At 39.4% G+C, this 19,714-nt stretch overlaps 1 protein-coding gene across 3 annotated transcripts in view; it reads right to left on the reverse strand.

Moving 5' to 3' along the window:
* MCF2L (MCF.2 cell line derived transforming sequence like) overlaps positions 1 to 19,714 on the reverse strand; it is a 269,080-nt gene that overhangs the window by 109,841 nt on the left and 139,525 nt on the right. For all 3 annotated transcript variants that reach the window (XM_054011206.1, XM_054011201.1, XM_054011212.1), the window contains exon 3: positions 8,628 to 8,711. In XM_054011206.1, coding sequence (XP_053867181.1) covers positions 8,628 to 8,711 — 84 coding nt within the window. The remainder of the gene's footprint in view (positions 1 to 8,627; positions 8,712 to 19,714) is intronic.

Here is a 19,714-nt window from a genome sequence, read left to right on the forward strand (position 1 = left end):
TATGGTCCCACAAGGGACTGTCCACCAGCCAAGAACTGCCAGAGTACAGCAGAGCTTTACACCCCCTCCTTATCCTGGGGCTGCAATGAGAGTGGCGTAGCTATACATCTGCTCAGGAATCCACCATGGTAAGGGAATCCTCAACTGGTGAGATCTGTTTAGTGTTGTTGTAGCTGTGTTGGTCCCAGGATATTAGTGGGACAAGATGGATGAAGTAATATATTTTATTGGACCAATTTCTGTTGGTGAGAGAGACAAGCTTTTGAGCTACACAGAGCTCTTCTTCAGGTCTGGGATATGTACTCAGCGTCATAGCTAAATACAAATTGGAACAGATTGTTCAACATAAGGAATTAACATATTGTAAGAGACCTTTAACCGTGAAGTGGTCAGCTAACCCCTCTTCAGTCATAGGACAAAAGGGGTGGGGTGGGGTTAGTGGATTACAGATTGCTGTAATAAACCATAAATCTAGTGTGTCTATTTAGCCCATGATTTGTAGTATCTAGCAAAAGTTATGAATTCAAGCTCCCAGATTTGTCATTTAAAGGTTTGGGCAGGTTTCCTTTGAGGATGAGGACTCAGATCAGATATGGAGTGACTGTTTTGTGAAAAACGTTCACCCAAAGGTGTCATGGTTTTTTTTTTTGTCCTTTATCATTTTTCTATGTGAGTTCATTCAAGAGCATGGTGATTGTCTCATTTCACCCACACAGTTGTTATAGGGTTCTCTGGACAGTTTATGGGCAGTAAAAAGAGCCCGGAACATGACAAAGAATCTGGACCAAACTTCTGAACAAATCCTTAAAAGCAGTGTCATTCCTGTGGCTACTATAGAAAAGAGTTCCACCAGTTAGTGTACACATCTTGCAACAGCTGTTATTTGCCTACTGTATAAAGCAGGGGTCTAAGTGCGCCCGCGTACTGGCTGGCAGACGAGCATCCGCCGAAATGCCGCCGACAAGCAGCGTCAATCAGAGGTGTTGCTGCCAAAATGCCACCAATTTTCGGCGGTATTCCGGCGGCGGCAAAGCCTCTGGATGACACTGCTTGTCGGCGGCATTTCGGCAGATGCTCGTCCGCCACCACGGTCCTCCGTAGCTCATTGTCTGGCGCCCGCCAGATGAAAAAGGTTGGGGACCACTAGTATAAAGGAAAAGTATTGCTAACATAATAGTCAAATATAAAACAAAGGTGCAAAGTAGGAACAGAATACATGGATTTGCCATACAAATCTCAAGGACCAAGAGCATCAAGTACTGTAAAAACTAGTACTTCAACTTAATTTTCAAGTTGCAATTGCAAAAAGTATGCATAATTATCAGAAAAGGCAGGTAACATGGGAATTACAAACAAAGGCATAAATGTGTATTATAAAAGTTACATTAAAGAAGATAGTGACTCTTACCATGATTATCTAATCTACATTTTGTTTGACATTACATGTTGTACCAGAGAACAATACATAGAAAAGTGAGCTGGAATGAGTGGTTCAGTATTTGTGGTGGCCAGAAGTCATTTGTATTTTATCATGTTTTATGATATTCAAGGTGCTTGTGACAATTAACTTGTGCAGATAACATTTTGATAAGATACACTTGTCTTGTCTATTCTTACTCATCTATATTCTATTATAACGTATCTGTGCATAAACAATTGCAGGGAGTTTAAGTGTGAATATAAAGGAAATATGGCAACTTCTCACTCAGGGGAGAAAAAAAATCTGAGCAAGTGTCTGAGTGAGAAAATAACATGAAGTGCTAAGGAACAAAGCCCTAAGCAAGGTGTTCATCACCCACAGAGGGAGAGAATGTCCTTGGAAAAGGTAACAAAGGCTCGAGAGAACTCTTTGAAACACAGAAGGAAATTAGAAGATCAAAGAGTAACAGAGATAAAAATAGAGTAAAATACCAAGTAAAATAGAAAAGACAGTAAAGTAAAAGAAAAATACTGCTGTAGGGAGTGAGTTATTCAAACTGATGTCTGAGAGGAACATCAGACCTAATGTCTGAACATTCTAATGAAAATGTTACATGCTTTCCAAAACAAGAAAAGTTCTTCTGTAGAGAGAACAATGACTAAAGGGACATGCCAAGGAACATCATTTTAATTGTGGGGATGGGCATGAACTTGCTACACAAATGGATCACTTGGATCCCTGTCTGGAGCTAAACTGGTGTTTGGCCAGGACTGCTACCCATAGATTAGGTGGAATAAATGTCTATGTATCTAAGAGCAACAACTACAGTCTTTAAACTCAGTCTGTACTAGCATGATTTTTCAAGGTTCTGACTAAATAGGGTTACATTTAAAAGCTTTTCTTAGTTTTACTATTTCATTTCTCTATTTCTTAAATACAAAGTATTTTGTTTAATTTCAAGTATAAACTTGGATGGGGCTATTGACATAGGGAGAGAAATGCTGTCTGCCAACAACAGGAAATGAAAGAATTGTTACCCTTAAGGGAAAAAGAGACGACAGAGTTAACTGATCCAGAGGTACCCACGATCACAGAAAGAGGTTTCGAAAAGGCCGTGGTCTCCTACCCATAAGAGGTGCCCGAGGTGGATAAGGCTTTGTGCTGAGGTTCGTTGACTTCCTGTTATGGTCCTACATTCAGACAAGTATTTCAAAGCTAAATAAATAATATATTTTATTAGAGAAAATACTGCATATTCAACTATATGCAGCACTGCTATTTTTGCTACATTTTAAGTGCATCTACCCAAAGCAATAAATAATGTACCAAGCTTAAAAACTCTTAAAGGGAAATTATTGAATAAAAATATTCTTAACCTATATACTTCCATTAATTGTAATTTATTTTATATTACAAGGTCAAACAAGTATTTAAAAAAAAAAAACCCAACACTCTCACGGACAAAAATAAATATCCTAAACAGCAGAGCAGCAAAGTCACAATGCAAGTGTGAGCAAGCTGTTACATAACTTCAGTGACAGAATATTAAACACTGCTCTTGTGTTCCCAGAACCCATAGCAACACTGTATAGAAGAGCACTGAAAGTTAACTATTAACACACTTTAATATGAACACTAGGATAAATATGGAGTGCAAAAATAGACAAAATGCATAAAGTCAAATTGCACTATAATGGTAAACTGCAATAAAAAAAGGTAAATAATTATCACAACCCCTCCTTAAACAGCTGCACTAGCTTTTAAAAACAAAAACATCTACTCATAATAGATCGAGGGGTTAAGTACAAATTCAATAACCTGGAATGAGAAATGGCTGCTCTTGTTAAGCTCCACTGCACTGTGGATATAATGAGTGCTAAATATACTTGTGGCTGTGTGAAAAAGAATCTTGGGGGGCTAAGGAAGCTTAAATTGCATTCAATTGGATTGCATCTATTCTATTCATAATAGGGTTGAACTCGCAGCAGGGGAAAAAAGTAGTAAATCCTTCTTGCAGTTATTTAGTAAGACTTTCTTATACAACAACGAGCACTTTTTTGCCCCTAGTTAGAAAACAGAAACTTAGGTCTGTTCTACACTAGAAAATTAGGTCGGCATGAATATGTTTAGGGCCCTACCAAATTCATGGCCATGAAAAATGCGTCACGGACTGTGAAATCTGGTTTCCCCCTGTGAAATCTGGTCTTTTGTGTGCTTTTACCCTATATGAGGGGACGGCAACCTTTCAGAAGTGTTGTGCCGAGTCTTCATTTATTCATTCTAATTTAAGGTTGTATGTGCCAGTAATACATTTTAATGTTTTAGAAGGTCTCTTTCTACAAGTCTATAACATATAACTAAACTATGGTTGTATGTAAAGTAAATAAGGTTTTAAAAATGTTTAAGAAGCTTCATTTAAAATTAAATTAAAATGCAGAGCCCCCCGGACCAGTGGCCAGGACCCGGACAGTGTGAGTGCCACTGAAAATCAGCTCGTGTGCCGCCTTTGGCACGCGTGCCATAGGTTGCCTACCCCTGCCCTATACTATACAGATTTCATGGGGAGACCAGCGTTTCTCAAATTGGGGGTCCTGACCCAAAAGGGAGTTGCAGGGGGGGGGTCGCAAGGTTATTTTAGGGGTGTCGCGGTATTGTCACTCTTACTTCTGTGCTGCCTTCAGAGCTGGGTGGCCAGAGAGCGGTGGCTGTTAGCCAGGCACCTAGATTTGAAGGCAGCGCCCCACCAGCAGCAGTGAAGAAATAAAGGTGGCAATACCATACCATGCCACCCTTACTTCTGTGCTGCTGCTGGCAGCAGTGCTGCCTTCAGAGCTTGGATCTTAGCTCTGAAGGCAACACCACCAGCAGCAGCACAGAAGTAAGGGTAGCAGTACCACAACTCCCCCTACAATAACCTTGTGAACCCCCTTCCCCCCCCAACTCCTTTTGGGGTCATGACACCTACAATTACAACACCATGACATTTCAGATATAAATAGCTGAAATCATGAAATTATTGATTTTTAAAATCCTATGTCCATGAAATTCACCAAAATGGACCGTGAATTTGGTAGGGCCCTAACTATGTTGCTAAGGGGTGTGAAAAATCCACAACCTGAGTGGCGTTATTAAGAAGACCTAAGTCCCCACACAGACAGCACTAAGTTGACGGAAGAATTCTTCCATCATCCTAGCCACTGCCTCTCGGAGAGATGGAACAACTACAGCAATAGGAGAACCCTTCCCATCGGCATAGGTATTGTCTATGCTGAAGTGCTACAGCAGCACCACTACAGTGGCGCAGCTGTGACATTGTAATTTTGTTTTAAGCACAGGACAAGCCCTTAGAGCATCACAGACCTCACGCAGGACAAAATAATTTTACATTAAATACCAGAGGGTCCTTCACTTCCAACTTTCCCCTCCAACATCAAGTATGTCTTTACTTTAAGACAAAATATCTCTGCTTGTTTCCCCCTAGACATTAAGGCTCACTCTACCCTGGCAACTGAACAAAACTTTTGTTGTTCAGAGGTGTTAAAAAAAAAAAAAAAAAAAAACCCACACCCCCGAAAGAAAAGTTTTGCTGACGAAAAGTGCTGGTGTGAACAGCGCTTTGTCGGCAGGAGCACTCTCCTGCCAACAAAGCTACCGCTGCTCATTGGGGGTGGAAGTTTTTTGTTGGCGGGAGAGCTCTCTCCTGCCAACAAACAGCGGCTACACTGCGCATCTTTTAGCGGCATGGCTGTGTCACTAATAGCCGCGCAGTGTTGACAAAGCCTAAAAAAAATTATTAACATCACAGAATAAACAAACCTCAAGGTCAGCCCATACAATAGAAAGGATACAGTCATAACTAATGATGAACAATGAACACAATGAGATTTAATGCACCTGTACTGAGCAAAGCACTGCATTGACACACAGGAGAATGAAACATATCCATCTCTGTATCTGCAGAGAAAGGCCACAACTTTATTCGTTTTAATGGAGGGGAGGTGCTAACTGCAGTTCAAACTATACCTCCATTATTGGGCAGAGCAGCAACTCCAGCAGGATGGCTGCTACACACCAAGGGCTTTATATACAGGAAGGGGAACTCTGGGAGCCAGTCAGCTTTCCTTTCCCCCACAATCTGGCCATTGGGAAGCAGGCACTGGTGGAGAAATCTCTCCTCTGCTGTCCCCCTTTCCACATAGGCAAAAACTCCACATGTGCTCTGGGCTAGTGGGGGAAGGTGTAAGAGATGAATTTTATAATGTACTATGAGAATTAATGTATGATTTGATTTCATCCTGTCAGCCACCCTTTTTTGAATAGCAGAAAGCAATGACAGACCAGAACAATCCTTATGAGTGTATTGCATCTATGTTAAGGAGATTAGAGTAATGTTGAGGACCTGAAGCCCCAATTTGTTTTAGTTATAAGATTTAGCAAGGCTTAATTTACAATGTATTCTGCTGAATATAAAATGCTGTCTGTATACCTTTGAAGGTTTCTGTAAGAGATTGTTTGTGTGAATGAGGAATGCATGCATCAGGAAAAGATAAGGTGTGAAAGCCATCACAAATGTCCAGATGGTCAAGAAGAAGTGAGAGACTTGGAAAGACCAGGAGACAATCATAAAACATCCATTGTATCCGATGTTAAACATGTTAGCAGCATTGACGACCTCAGAGGTGAGGCAGGCACCCCCGAAGGCGAGACAACAAATAGGAGATAACGATGGGAAGTCGGACAATAACCATCAAATGATAACCCCACTTAAGGACTAATGATTACAGAATGACATTGCAAAATGCATGGACTCAAATGGGAATTTACAACGATAAAGCTGGGGTGTTTTGCCATGGAACTCTGGGTTCAGTCCTGCAAAGCCTCGGAGCGCGACCAACAAGAGCCAAGATCCACACTCATGCTCAATCTAACTGGCCATGAGATTGATTCGAACTACAACAGACTGGTAACTATAAACATCACTGACAGGAGAGAGAGAGAGAGAGAGAAAACATATGCTAACTGTTGTATTTTCAATAAATGCTGCGTATTTACCTTCCTCTATAAAGATCCCGTGTGCTTTGTATGATCATAACAAAGGGTCTGGAGCAGTTGAGCCTGCACCTTTCCTTCCCAGGACCTCAGGGTCTATCTAACCGCTGCCAGTCCAATCTGACATCACTCCCACAGAAACTGGGATAGGAATAAGAACGGTCATCTTGGGTCAGACCAATGGTCCATCTAGCCCAGTATCCTGTCTTCTGACAGCGGCCAGTACCAGATGCCCCAGAGGGAATGAACAAACCAGGGCAATCATCTAGTGAACCATCCTCTGTCGTCCTCTCCCACCTTCTGGCAATCAGAGGCTAGGGACACCCAGTGCGCGGGGGCGGGGGAGGGGAAGGGGGCGGAGAGTGTTCCTGACCATCCTGGGTAATAGCCATTGACAGACTATCCTCCCTGAACTTATCCAATTCTTTTTTTGAGTCCCACTATAGTTGTGGCCTTCACAACACTCCCTGGCAACAAGTTCCATTGACTGTGTGTTGTGTGAAGAAGTACTTCCATTTGTTTGTTTTAAACCTGCTGCCTCTTAATTTCATTGGGTGACACCCTGGTTCTTGTGTTACAAGGAGTAAATAACACTTTCTTATTCACTTTCTATCATATCCCCTTCTAGTCGTCTCTTTTCCGCTGAAAAGTCCCAGTCTTTTTAATCTTTCATGTGGAAGCTGTTCCATACCCATAATAATTTTTGCTGCCCTTCTCTGTATCTTTTCAGTTTCTAACTTTTTTTTTTTTTTTTTTTTTTTTTTTTTTAAAATAGGGTGACCAGAACTGCACACAGTATTCAAGGTATGAGCATACCATGGATTTATATAGTGGCATTATGATATTTACGGTTTTACTATCTTATCTCTTCCTTATGTTTCCTAACATTGTTAGCTTTTTTGACTGCCACTGCACATTGAGTAGATATTTTCCCAGAATTGTCTATGATGACTCCCAGATCTATTTCTTGAGTGGTAATAGCTAATTTAGACCCATCATTTTGTACGTAGAGTTGGAATTATGTTTTCCAATGAGCATTATGGCACATTATTTTACTGCATTGTCAGTAGTTTCTCCGAATGCTCTTTTGTATTTCAATGCTGTGTAGAGACTTGCTCAGTGGTTTCAGTAAGGTGTCAGGCTTACTTGATTTGGTGTGGCTTCAGCAAAGCATGTTCTGTTCATTCCTTCTGAAGCACCTGGCAGTGGCCGCTGTTGGAAGACATGATACTGGGCTAGATGAACCATTGATCTGACCCAGTATGGCCATTCTTATGTTCTTAAGTTGGAGGATTGGAAGGCAATGTCTAGAAATGAACCCTCATGGACACCGAGAAAGCAATATCATGATGATTGGCTAATAATAAAGTGGGAGATTTCGGGACAGGACAGGATTAGGAATGAATTGGCCTTTTTTCAGGGAAAGGAATGGCTAGTTTTCAATATTGTGTGGGTGGTTTGAGAGATGGGTAGAAAGCGGAAGAAGTCTAGTTCTGTTCGGGGAGCAGCTGGGTGGGGTAAGGAGAAACTAATAGGGTGTTTTTTTCAGTGTAATCCCTTGGTGACATGTATACTTACCATTACATTCTCTACATGTCAAAGGGTAAGAAACCATATTCTAAATTTTTCTTGTTTCTTGACCCACCCTAGGTGAGTAAGTTTGCAACATAATCTAATATACATTTAGGGTTTTCTTTTGTTTTTTTAAAAAGCTCTTTTAGTAACTGGGTTTAGAGTAATCAAATACAGAGTTTTTCAAGTCTCAATTCACAAAGTCCTCTATACAGTAGGCTAAATCCTGAAGTTCTCCTTCAGTTTTTTACATTGTCTCCTACTGACCCATGTGTGATTATCTGAGGTTAGCTTCAGACCTGGGTCTCCTTATCTATAGATCTATAGAGCACTGTGATGCTGCCCACTAAGCCAGCCAGCTGGCACTACTAGAGATTATATAAATAATTCAAGTTTCAATCATATTTAACAATTTTTTTGGTAAATTCCAGAATAGCATAGCTTTATGAATCATTCTAAATACAGATCGCAAAATGATGGCTGCCCCGATAATAGTGTTCAGCGACTATGTGAAAGCGTGGATAGAAACAACAGCTGAAACCGCACATTTGAACCATAGGTATAGTAGGAACTTTCCAATCTTTACCTGACAGAAAGGCAAATTGCTTCTTTAACTGGTCTTCAATATCTGCAGCACAGAGGGGAATGATATCCTGATGCATGATTTCTTCTGAAACAAAAAACAATGCTATGTCATTTTACAGAGAATCACGGTCCACACAAACTCTCAGTTCCAGAGCAGTGACATATAGAGCTATTCAAATTTTGAAACACCTGTCACGTGTTTGGAGAAAGTCATTCAGTCTTCTGGCAAGAGCAATCCTTTAGTTTCCCATGTGCAGCAGGACTGATATATTCACAAATGATTACAAGTAACATCGCTCCGCTGAGAGTAAGGAGGATAGGATGGCTGTTGAGTCCAATATTTTTTGACGTGATTATACTATGGGATAGAGGTAAATCTGATTTTGCACTTGAAGTTCAAACTCAAATTTCATTACAGCCTGCTCAGATCATTTAAAAGCAGAAAATGGTGATATTCATATGCAGTCAACTCTTCCTGAAACCCTCCTGTAATGTACACAGAGTAACCTTTTCAGAATGTTGTATAAAATTATGCAGGCATCTCCAGACTTCTCAATATGTCAAAGTTTTCACGAAGAAGCAACATGTACATTCAGAATTGCACTCACTACACTAGCTATTAAATCCAAATGTAGTTGAATGAATACTTGTAAAAACTTTTTTTATTCTTAAAATGGAATATTCTTTATGATAGGAACATAAGGTTTACTATTCCAAATCAGACCATTGGTCCATCTAGTCTGGTGTCCGGTGACTAAATAGCAGGACGATTATTGGCATATTATATCAGATGGGTAAGACATACTTCAGAGGAAGGAGCCTTCCACACAGGTAATGCACCTGGATTAACTGAGCTCTAATAAACATGGAAGAATATATTTCCTGATATCTTCAGTGATCAAATTATTCCTGGAAGCATAGGATTTTAATACCTACTATCTTAGCTTGATTAATGACAAATATAACCAAACTTTACCAATTATTTAATTTCCTGCCACAGTATTTGACCTAGGACAGCTAAAACTTCAAAATTTGGTTGTCAGACAAGGAAGTGTGACTGTCTCAGTTTTAGATTTGTGGTTTCTTTATTCCAGCTGTGGTCTCAATATTGTTGTTCCTGTGATTGTATGAAAGTATTTCTCTGCATTGTTCTTGTTTTGTTGTGGACCATCGTGCCACCATTTCTCATTTTCATCCACTTGTTTGTAATGTGTCTGACTCTCACTTGGTCTTTTATATTTCATTTTGCCCTCACATTAACATGCATTGAAATATCACTGCCAGCACATGACTGAATCTGACAGACGGAACTGAGAATGTGAGACCATTAATTTTCAATTAAAATACCTAAAGAATATTATAGCTAATATCCATTTTAAAATGTAGATCTGATCAAATAGAATAGTGCCAGTCTAGTACTACTTGCGGTTATTGAATGCTCACTGTGACAGGGTCCACACATATGTTTGGTTCCTGATACCTCTAAGCCAGCAGAAAAGAGTTGAACGGGGATAAAAACAGTTATACTCAGACTGTCCAGGTGTTTCTGCTTCCAGTCCTGGAGTATGCTTTTGCCACGTAAATAACATTTGGGCCTATTTAGCTAACATTAATGGAGGAAAGCACATAGTCTGCCACTGCAACATTATAGGACAATGAGAAGTATTTTTCACAAGAACAATATATCCTGCAAGTAGCCTGGTAATTAAAAGCCATGTTGAGCATTTAAGTGCAACTTTAGAGACAACCGCTGATGTAATTTAGTGATCCGATTTTCTAAACGCTCTCTTGATTTATGACCGGAATCGAGAAATGGGCCTGTAACACCTCAAATCTGAAGGATCCTCAACCTTTATCAAGTCTAGAGCTACATCAAAATTAACAGCTAACCTTTATCGCTACATAAATGGTTCAAACCAAAATCCCAGTCCAAACACACTTGGGATTTTGGATTAAAATTTTACAGCTATGGCTCATCTTCATCTGTCTGTTCATAATTAACACAGTGCTAACCACCTGGATGTTTTTGGAGCTCAAATAGCACTGATGGCAACATAAGAGAACATTTTTAAATATCATTCCAAGGGATCAAAAACATAAAACCTTCAATTAATTTCTATGCTTTTGCAGATTTGAAACCTACAGCAATGAAAAGTTAAAGAACTTAATCGAAAATGCACTTTTCTGCCTTATTCAAGCACATCTTTCTAACGATATCTAATACTTGGATTAATTAATCAAAGTAAGGATGGAGTTTCAAGCCTAACTTGGCATTTTCATTTGGTTAAATCTTTAAGCATTTGAGGTATTTTTTGTCATTTCTCTTCAGAAAAGTAAACCCTGTGTAGATCATTGGAATTTACTTCTTACAATTGGATCATGCTTGGCAACAGATCAAAAGTGCATGGTGTGGAATAGAAAATTAAAATTATCTCAGCCACCAAAGAAAAATGTTTAAGAAGTGAACCTGAAGACTAATGAAGTGGCAAACAGCAACAATAGGCTGACTGAAATCTGTGGAAGACTAAAAATATGAGCGAGAGAGATTTTTGTTTTTTAAATTGAATGAATCTCACCCAAGCAGAATTCTGAGAAGTGCTATTTTTAAGAGTAGCCATTATCAGTTTAATTTCTTCCCGATAAGTAGCAACTTATTTTCTGAAACAGAACTTTACTGTTCTCTTTCTGGCAGCTTGACAGAAGCAGCACTGATAACTTCTTTCAAGGTCACACAGCGATTGAACCCATCTTTCTGTAACTGGTGAACCTCTAGTTAGCCAAAAGACCTCTGCATGCTTTACTTTCAAATCCACAAGAAGATGTGGATAACAGTTAACTATGATTTAACTATGGGGCCTCCTGTTATGCAAGTGTCTGATATGTACAGGAGATAATTGAATTATGTTCTTTAAGTTCTTTTGAAAGATGTATCTTGGATGATCAGCCCTCCCACAGAGAAGAAAAATCCAGTTCAACAAAAGCAGGGGGAGTTTACTGTTGGACAACAGAAACATAATGAAGATTCCATCTGCAGTATCACACATACTTTAAAACCTAGGGTTCTGGCCCTGCAAACAGATGTGCACAGGTGAACCAATTTGCCCATATAGATCTAATTACAGGTTCAAAGCCTACATTTTCCAAAAAAACACACAGACACAGTAAGGTATCCCACATCTGCAGGAACAAACAAACAGAAATTTAAGCTCCTAGTAAAATTGAAAATAAAAGATTCTGCATGCCCAATTTTTGACAAATTGAACAGTCCGGCATGCAATTGAGCATCCAAGGTCATTTTTTCATAAAATTCAGGGAAACATTTTTATGCCCCCACATGTGAACAATCCTATTAATGCCCCTGTTTGCATTATATAAATGAGTTTGATTGCTCGTTCTTCATTTTATCCAAACAAACAGCCTTTGAAGCCTAAGAAAAAAACAGAAGACAGCCTAATTTCACGGATGCCAAGACCAAAACGTCAGTGCCTATGTTGAATCCCATCAGTGAATCAGAGCCTTAGTTGGTTAAACCTGTACCACCAAATTACATACTCCAAAATCATTCAGAACAGTTTCCCATTGCACCCTACTTAACCAGCAGCTGAATCCCTTGTTTCCTTGCTTGTTCTGTCTTTTCCCCTCCTCCCTCCCCCCGAACACACAGGGTGAGGATGAGGATATATGAGGGTCTTCTAAAAATATTTTGCATATCTTTTCAAAAAAGTCTTTCCACAGGAACATTGTGGAAATAGATCACTCCATGGTTTTCTCCTATTGCCTGCTCTTCTGACCATCAGCACTGTATATCCTGGTGTCCAGGTAAATATTTAGAGTGACAAATCTCATTCTCTGCTTTGTCATGTCACCTGTTGTGTGTACACGTATATGTATATATGCAACACACATACCTAAAGACAACAGATAGATAAATCAACAGATTACATCGTTAAATTGGAGAGACAACTTCTGCTGGTGAGAGAGACAAGCTTTTGAGCTACACAGAGCTCTCTCTCAGGTGTGGTCCAATAAAAGACATTACATCACCCACCTTGTCTCTCTAATATCCCAGGACTGACACGGCTACAACACCAAGACATCACGGTAAGTCGATCTAAGTACGTCAACTTCAGCTATGTTATTCACGTAGCTGAAGTTGCATAACTTAGTTTGATCCCCCCCCCAGTGTAGACCAGGCCTTTATAAAAGCAAAGGTTGCTAGGAGAAAACAAGAAAAGGAACATCAAAACTGCAAAGGCAAATCACTGGTCATCAAAATTACCTCAGACTAATTTTATCTGAATTAACAACAAAACTCATTACATCACATTATAGATTTATGACATTGAACGTAAATTATTCAATACTTCAGAACAGGTGTGAGGAGGAATTCTGTTTGTAGAGTAATTAAATCAGAAATGCTGGTGGAGGGAGAAGTAAATCTTTGTTCAAGTCATTTCTGGATTATGTGGGGTTTACACTTCTAATGATGCACAGGCAGCCTAACTGACCTCAACTGAGTACGTGCCTGGGATTTCAGATGGGACTGTATTCAGGACGGCTAGCCTGTCCCACTGCTCATACCACCACGGCTGCCCTTCTATTTTTAATATGCTTGCTCAATCAGAGCTAGCGCAGGTACATCTATTCAAACTTGAAATTACACTTCCAGCTCCAGTGTAGACATATCCAAAGTCACCTCATCTTTGTCTTGTATACTAGGGAAGCACGAGGGAGTGCTCACTTCTAGAGTGCTTAAGATGTGATTGAATGAATGCTCCAATTCTTCAAAAGATGACATGTGGACTGCAGTTAGTAAATGAGAATGAAAGAGTTGACAAAGAAAGAAAGCAGATCAAAGACTGACAGTGGTGAATATATGGCTTAAAATGATGGGACAAACTGCTAAGTAACAGGGACGCTATCAAGATTAATTAATTTAAAAACACATTGTTTAGAGGGTAACAAACAACATGTTTGACCCCAATCTGGCAAGTGAGGGTGTAGTGGCCCAGCTGCACAAAGTGCCTTGCAGAATTCAAACCTAAGACTATTAGAAAGATTTTATTTTAAATTTAATATACGCTAAACTTTGCATTTAATTGAAGTCAGACAATAAGATAAAATACTATCATTTTTATTTTAATCAAGTTCAAGTTTGTGTCTAGTCAGTTTCCTTTTCTGGTTCTAGAAAGATCCTGTTAAGTTACATAGCACACAGAAAATTTTAAATTCCATTCATATTAAGCTTAGTAAAAATGTTAACTTCTCTCTTTAAATTTAAAGAAGCCTAAATTTGGGGCCAAACTTAAATTTACATAGATGTTCTGATATAAGGAAAAATGCCCACAAAATATCAGAAATGTAGATAGAATAGCTACTGTAGGCATAATCTTCACCTCTGTTCATCCTCATGCCACTAGCCCTATTGACATCAATAGGACTATAAGCAGGAATAGAGGTTGCTGGATTGGGACCAGTATTTGTAAGGCAAGGATGAAATGGCATAAAAAAGTTATTTTTTAGTAACTCACCAAAGTCAATATTTAGAAGCCTCACAGTGGACACTGAAGCCATTCTCAGTGACAAATGAATTAAGCAAGAAAAAAAAAAAAGTCCCTTTTAAATAGAAGACTAACATCTTAAGAAAGAAAGGTAAGACAGACAAATACAGGTGCCCAAATACAGAATACAGAGGAACAGTGACCATCATAAACAATCAATTTAGAAATCAAGAACCACCATGACATATGAGGAAGGATGGTCTTGTGGTTAAATCATGAGACTGCATCAGCATGTTCAGTTTCTATTCCTGCCTCTGCTACATAAGTGCTGTGAATTTCCCAAGGTCACACATCCTCTTTATATTGCAGTATCCTCATCTGTTAAATGATGATAATACTTGCCTACTGCATAACACCCATAAGAAGTACAGAAGAATTAATGTTTGTAAAGCACATTGAGATCTTCAGGTGGAATGAATTATATATATAAAAAAATTGATCAAGTGTTGTACAAATGTGCTAGAGTACAGTTCTCTGAATTACCAACACAAGTCTAACTAGTTATCAAAAAAACAGAAAATTTCTAAAACTGCATTATGAAGTAAGATTTTTTTTTTTTTTTAATTTTGACACATGGGGTTATGACCACCCTGTCCATTCCATATTGATGGATGGAAGGGGTATCCTAATATGGAAAAGGCTGAGAGCCACTGGTTTAGACAATTGTTTGAATGGGTAAACAGAAGTTATTTTAAATGTTTTGTTACATCAGATCTACCTGATGCATCTATATCCTCCCACGAAAATGCTGCAATGAACCACCAAAACAAAGGCCAAAATGCAGTAAAAAGCAAAAGCAAATCTTGATAGAAACCTATGCTGAATGGTTCAAAGTATCTTGTAGATCAGAGGACCACCAGAGAAGATATTATAGAAAAATTATGAGAATAAAAAATGTCATTTGTGACATTGCAAAAGAAAAGAAATATAGAAAGAGCTGTGATTTCTACTTGCCATCCGAAAGCATAGTCCTGTCCCACAGTTCTTCAGCCCAGAGTCAGGATCAAACAGTGGTAAAATTACTTTTATTATTATTATTATTATGATTATTATTAAAGTACCCTAGGACAAAACAACCTGAAAAGCTCAGTCTAATCGGCTCAGTTTACAACAGAAGCACTCCAAATAAACTATGTTGCAGCACTTCCTTCCCATAAAAATCAGAAGCTCCTTTGGCTGCCTTAACATGGTAACAAAAATGAGGTCATTCAGCAGTGCAAAATAATAATAAAAATAATAAATAATGTCATCATCACATGCCAGAATCCTACCTCCACAAGCTGCCTCAGGTTTTCGGTACGGCAACACGATCAAGCCTGTGCTCTATTAGAGTAGGAATCAGATTATGCTACTATTCAGTAACATCCAGCAGCACAAAATCTCAGCTCCATAATGTATTCCAGCAGGAGACCAAACACAGTAAAAAGGACAAAATGCTTGGGGTAAAAACCTGGATCTACTGAAGTCACTGGAAACTCCCATAGATATCAATGGGTTCAGGATTTCACTTTAGAAAAGGAAGATGGTCGGGTACTTTCCCCCACAAATACAGCATCAACCCTAGCCCTGAAAGGGAGTCCCAGATCTTTTGTCTTACTTTTACATCAATTAAAACGGTATGGGATGTTAAAAAACAACAACAACAACAACAAAAAAAACACACAACAAACCAACCTGTGGTTCAGCTAACAGATTTTTACAGCAATAAGGGAGGACTCTCCATGATGCATTTATTGTAGCTAGAAGAAATTTAAATTCTAAAAACAAAAGTGTTAGAGATTGTCAAAAACATAAGCTTTAGAGTAGCCTTAGGCTGTAGATCAGATTCCCATTCCTAGATATTTATGTGCTAAGCCTATACTTGAAAAGGTACTAAATGTAATAAATACAAAACAGACTAGATGACTGAATATAATTAAAGTGCTGAATGCACTCCCTTCTGTCATAACATAGCCCTTTCTTATAGGGGCCACTGATTTTCAAAAATCTATGCCCCGCAAAGCTTAATTTTAGATAAACATAAATTTATCAAAGGGAGCAGGAAGTGGAGAATTACATCACAGGAGGGATTTCTGGCCACCCTGTCTTTCCCATAATGATAAAAAGGTAGATGGGGTTAGTGAGGGAGAGACCAGAGTTCCAAATGAGCTAAGCAACCAACAGATCCCATTGCACTCAGATGTTGAGTACAACTGGGACCTGTTGCATGCTGAGCTCATTTGAAAGTCTGACCACTTCAAGTAGATGCCTAAATAAGATCTGACCTCTTGAAAATCGAGCCCCAACTTCAGGTGCTAAGCACTTTTGGAAATCTGGCCCTAGATGTTTAGGCCTATCATTAAAAAGAGGACATTAAAACAATCTGCGATCAATATGTTCAAGTTCTGACTTAAGGTGAACCAAGAAAGTTAAAAGTTGTTTAAAAAAATTCTCAAAAGTACCCAAGAGACTTCGGAAGCTAAGTTCTATTGACTTTCAATTAAACTTAGGGTATGTCTACACAGAAAAAAAATATCTGGAGCCAACTGAGAAGCAAGCATTTATTTGTCACAGGTTGCCTAGTTAGACTGTGTGTGCTGGAGAAGGAACTTTATGCTATTACCTTTCTCTTCCCCGCCTTCCCCCACCCTCCCACCTTTACTATAGGCTTTACTCCAGAAATTCTAGAGACAGGTGTGTCTCAGAGTCTGGGAAGCCTCATTTGGTTACCACAAAGTAAGGGATCTACAGTAACGGACAGAAGTCCTGTAATGGGGTGTGTTGGCCGTTGAAGGTTTGAGAGGGGACTCCTAGCCACTCCCTCCCAAGCCACTCCAACAACAATGCCTTTGGGACAGAAGATGCAGTCACGGAGGGGAAGGATGATGTCGTCTCAGTTTACAGTGTGTGAAAGTCTATACTGTTGACTCTGGTCTAGGGCTGGGAACCAACATTCCAAAGGTGGCGGGGAGGGGGGGGAGAAGAGAAGAGTTGAAGACTCCCTCCCCCACAATGGGGTGGATCAAAATGTCTCTTCAAGCTGCCTCCCTCACACAGAGGACCAGAACAGCAAGGCAGGCCAGGAGCTGTCTCCAGGGAAGCCAGGACTGTAATCTGGGTATCTGGCAGGGCATTCTGGGAATGTAGCTGCGTATATAAATAATTCCCTTCCCTCAGATCCGTTAGAGACCTGGAAAGATCAAGGTACATCTCCAGGAGATAAGGGATCACCCACTAATAAATTTCTGTTTTCTTTTTATTTTGTTTCTCATGCCACAGTATAAGGAAGAAAAGAAAAGAAGCAAAACCCTCTCTGGAGAGGCCGAGTACACTGAAAAAGACTGGGGAGATAAAGTTCTGCCAAGGGAAGGTTTCTCTCTTCACACTTTTTTTTTTCCCCAACTCCATCAGCCTGGTTCTTTTGTTCTGTTTGTCCTGACCATGGGTCCCATTAATGGCTAGCAATTTACAGCTGCTTTTCATCTGGAAAGCTCTTCATCTTTATCTGATGTCATCTTAAAGGGTGAATCAAATTACCTAACAGTGCCAAAAGTCCCCTCACATAAACAGAGTGAACTCTTCTTAAAATCCAAAGTAGTAATATATTTCAGGTGAAATAAACCACACTGCATATATGTACAGAGTGCTTTGAGCACCAATCCTGCCAGAAGATGTAACAGTGCAGATCCTTGCACTAGAATGGAGGCCCTATGCAGAAGTCTGTAGGATCTGGGACTTGGAGGCTAAGGCCAGGTGTACACTAGAAAATCAAGTTGGCTTAATAACATTGCTCAGAGTGTGAGAAATCCACATCCTTGAGTGGCATAGTTGTGATAAAATACAGACAAAACGAAGTACTTCAACAACGCACAATCAACCTGTGGAACTCATTGCCAGGGGATGTTGTGAAGGCCAAAACCTGTAGCTAGAACAACAAAGATTTGAAGAAAGGAATGATGGTGCTTGCATTAGGATTTATATCTATTGGTACAAAGGCCTCTGTGCTTTTTCATATCGAGCTCAGGTTCTTTGCAGATAAGAGAAAATGTATCTTTCAAATATGAGAAAGCAAACTTTTCTTACAACACAACTGAACAAGGAGGAGAGGCTGAAAATAATATTTAGGTGGCTCTGTAGATAATCCTATTGCATAATCTGTTTTCCCTTGTTTAGGGTCAGATCCTATTCCCATTAATCAATGGGAATTGGATCAGGCTCTTTGGAATCAGTTGCAATATGCTGTGGTATTTTACTTTATATGGAGTTGAAAGCCAACCCGTTTCTCCCTTTATTTTCTATTTAAAGGCAGGTTCTTTTGTACAACTCTTGGAAACTATTATGGTCCTTCTGAACCAAGTCCAACATGATTGAAAAACTAAATAGTTTTGGGTTGATTTTTTCCCCTCTTAAAAAAAATAAAAATCGTTACTTAGCCCATAAGATACTTTTGATGGTCTGACTAGAAATTTTCAAAAAAAAAAATTAATTTCAAAACACAAAATTGGACCAATATGGTCAGGAAAGGACAATTTTGTTGTGTCCCCTCTGTACCAAGTTACACGAACAGTACTGTACAGGAAAGACTTCAACAGAAAATCTTCATTAAAGCACCATCCAGTCTAGTAATTATATATTCAACGTAACGACTTGTGGAGCATTCCCTTCAACTCCCAGAGGTGGGAAAATAAGCCCTGTGGCAAAGCTTTCATTTCCCATTCGGTCTTCATCTCTGCCTCCCCCGTCACCAACAGTCAATTTCTTTGTGTAGCCCCGAAAGTGGGGGACTGAGTCCAATTAACCAATTAAGACACTGGGGGACCTCTCTCCTAAAAACTTTTGTTTACTGAAACAGGGACTGTAGCTCTTTTTAGAAATGCTGTTTGTAGTGGTCTTGATATTTGCTAGCTCCACAAATAAAGCAAGTTAAGAAGTTGTTTTGAACCATTAGGCCAGTGTGCAACAGAAGTTTCTCTCTCCAATCCCTGACCATGTAGTGCATTATCCTGGTTGATTCAAGTGCTGTTTGTAACCATGTTGAATTGTTTCACAGTTAAAGTATTAGCCTGACCAGCAGTCCACAATTTATTCAATAGAAATGAACTTTTCTAGAATTAATGTTAAGGTTCATTTAGAGCTGGACAAAACTTTTAGGATGAATATTTTATCTGATGAAAAATGCCGTTTTGGTTGATCCACAGCTAATTTTGCATTTGACATAAATAGTTTTGGTCATTCCCAAATGGCCAGAGGAGTGGTGATGCTGCCACCTCCAAAACCCCTTATAACATTTAGCCCCATGGTTAGGGCACACATTGAGGATGTGGGAGACCCATGTTCAAATTCCTGCTCTGGAAGAGACCTGCAATGAACTTTTTTGATTCAGCAAAAACTGCTAAATATTTCAGATTGGGTCCAACACAAACCACTTCCCCCCCACCCCCAATTTTTCTGAACTGCCATCGAACCAACAAATCAACTATTCACCCAACTCTAGCTCCATTACAACCTAAATTTCTATTACTGGATCAGAAACTGTAAGTGACCAATC

Source organism: Malaclemys terrapin, chromosome 1, assembly GCF_027887155.1.
Source record: "Malaclemys terrapin pileata isolate rMalTer1 chromosome 1, rMalTer1.hap1, whole genome shotgun sequence".
Lineage (NCBI taxonomy): Eukaryota > Metazoa > Chordata > Testudines > Emydidae > Malaclemys > Malaclemys terrapin.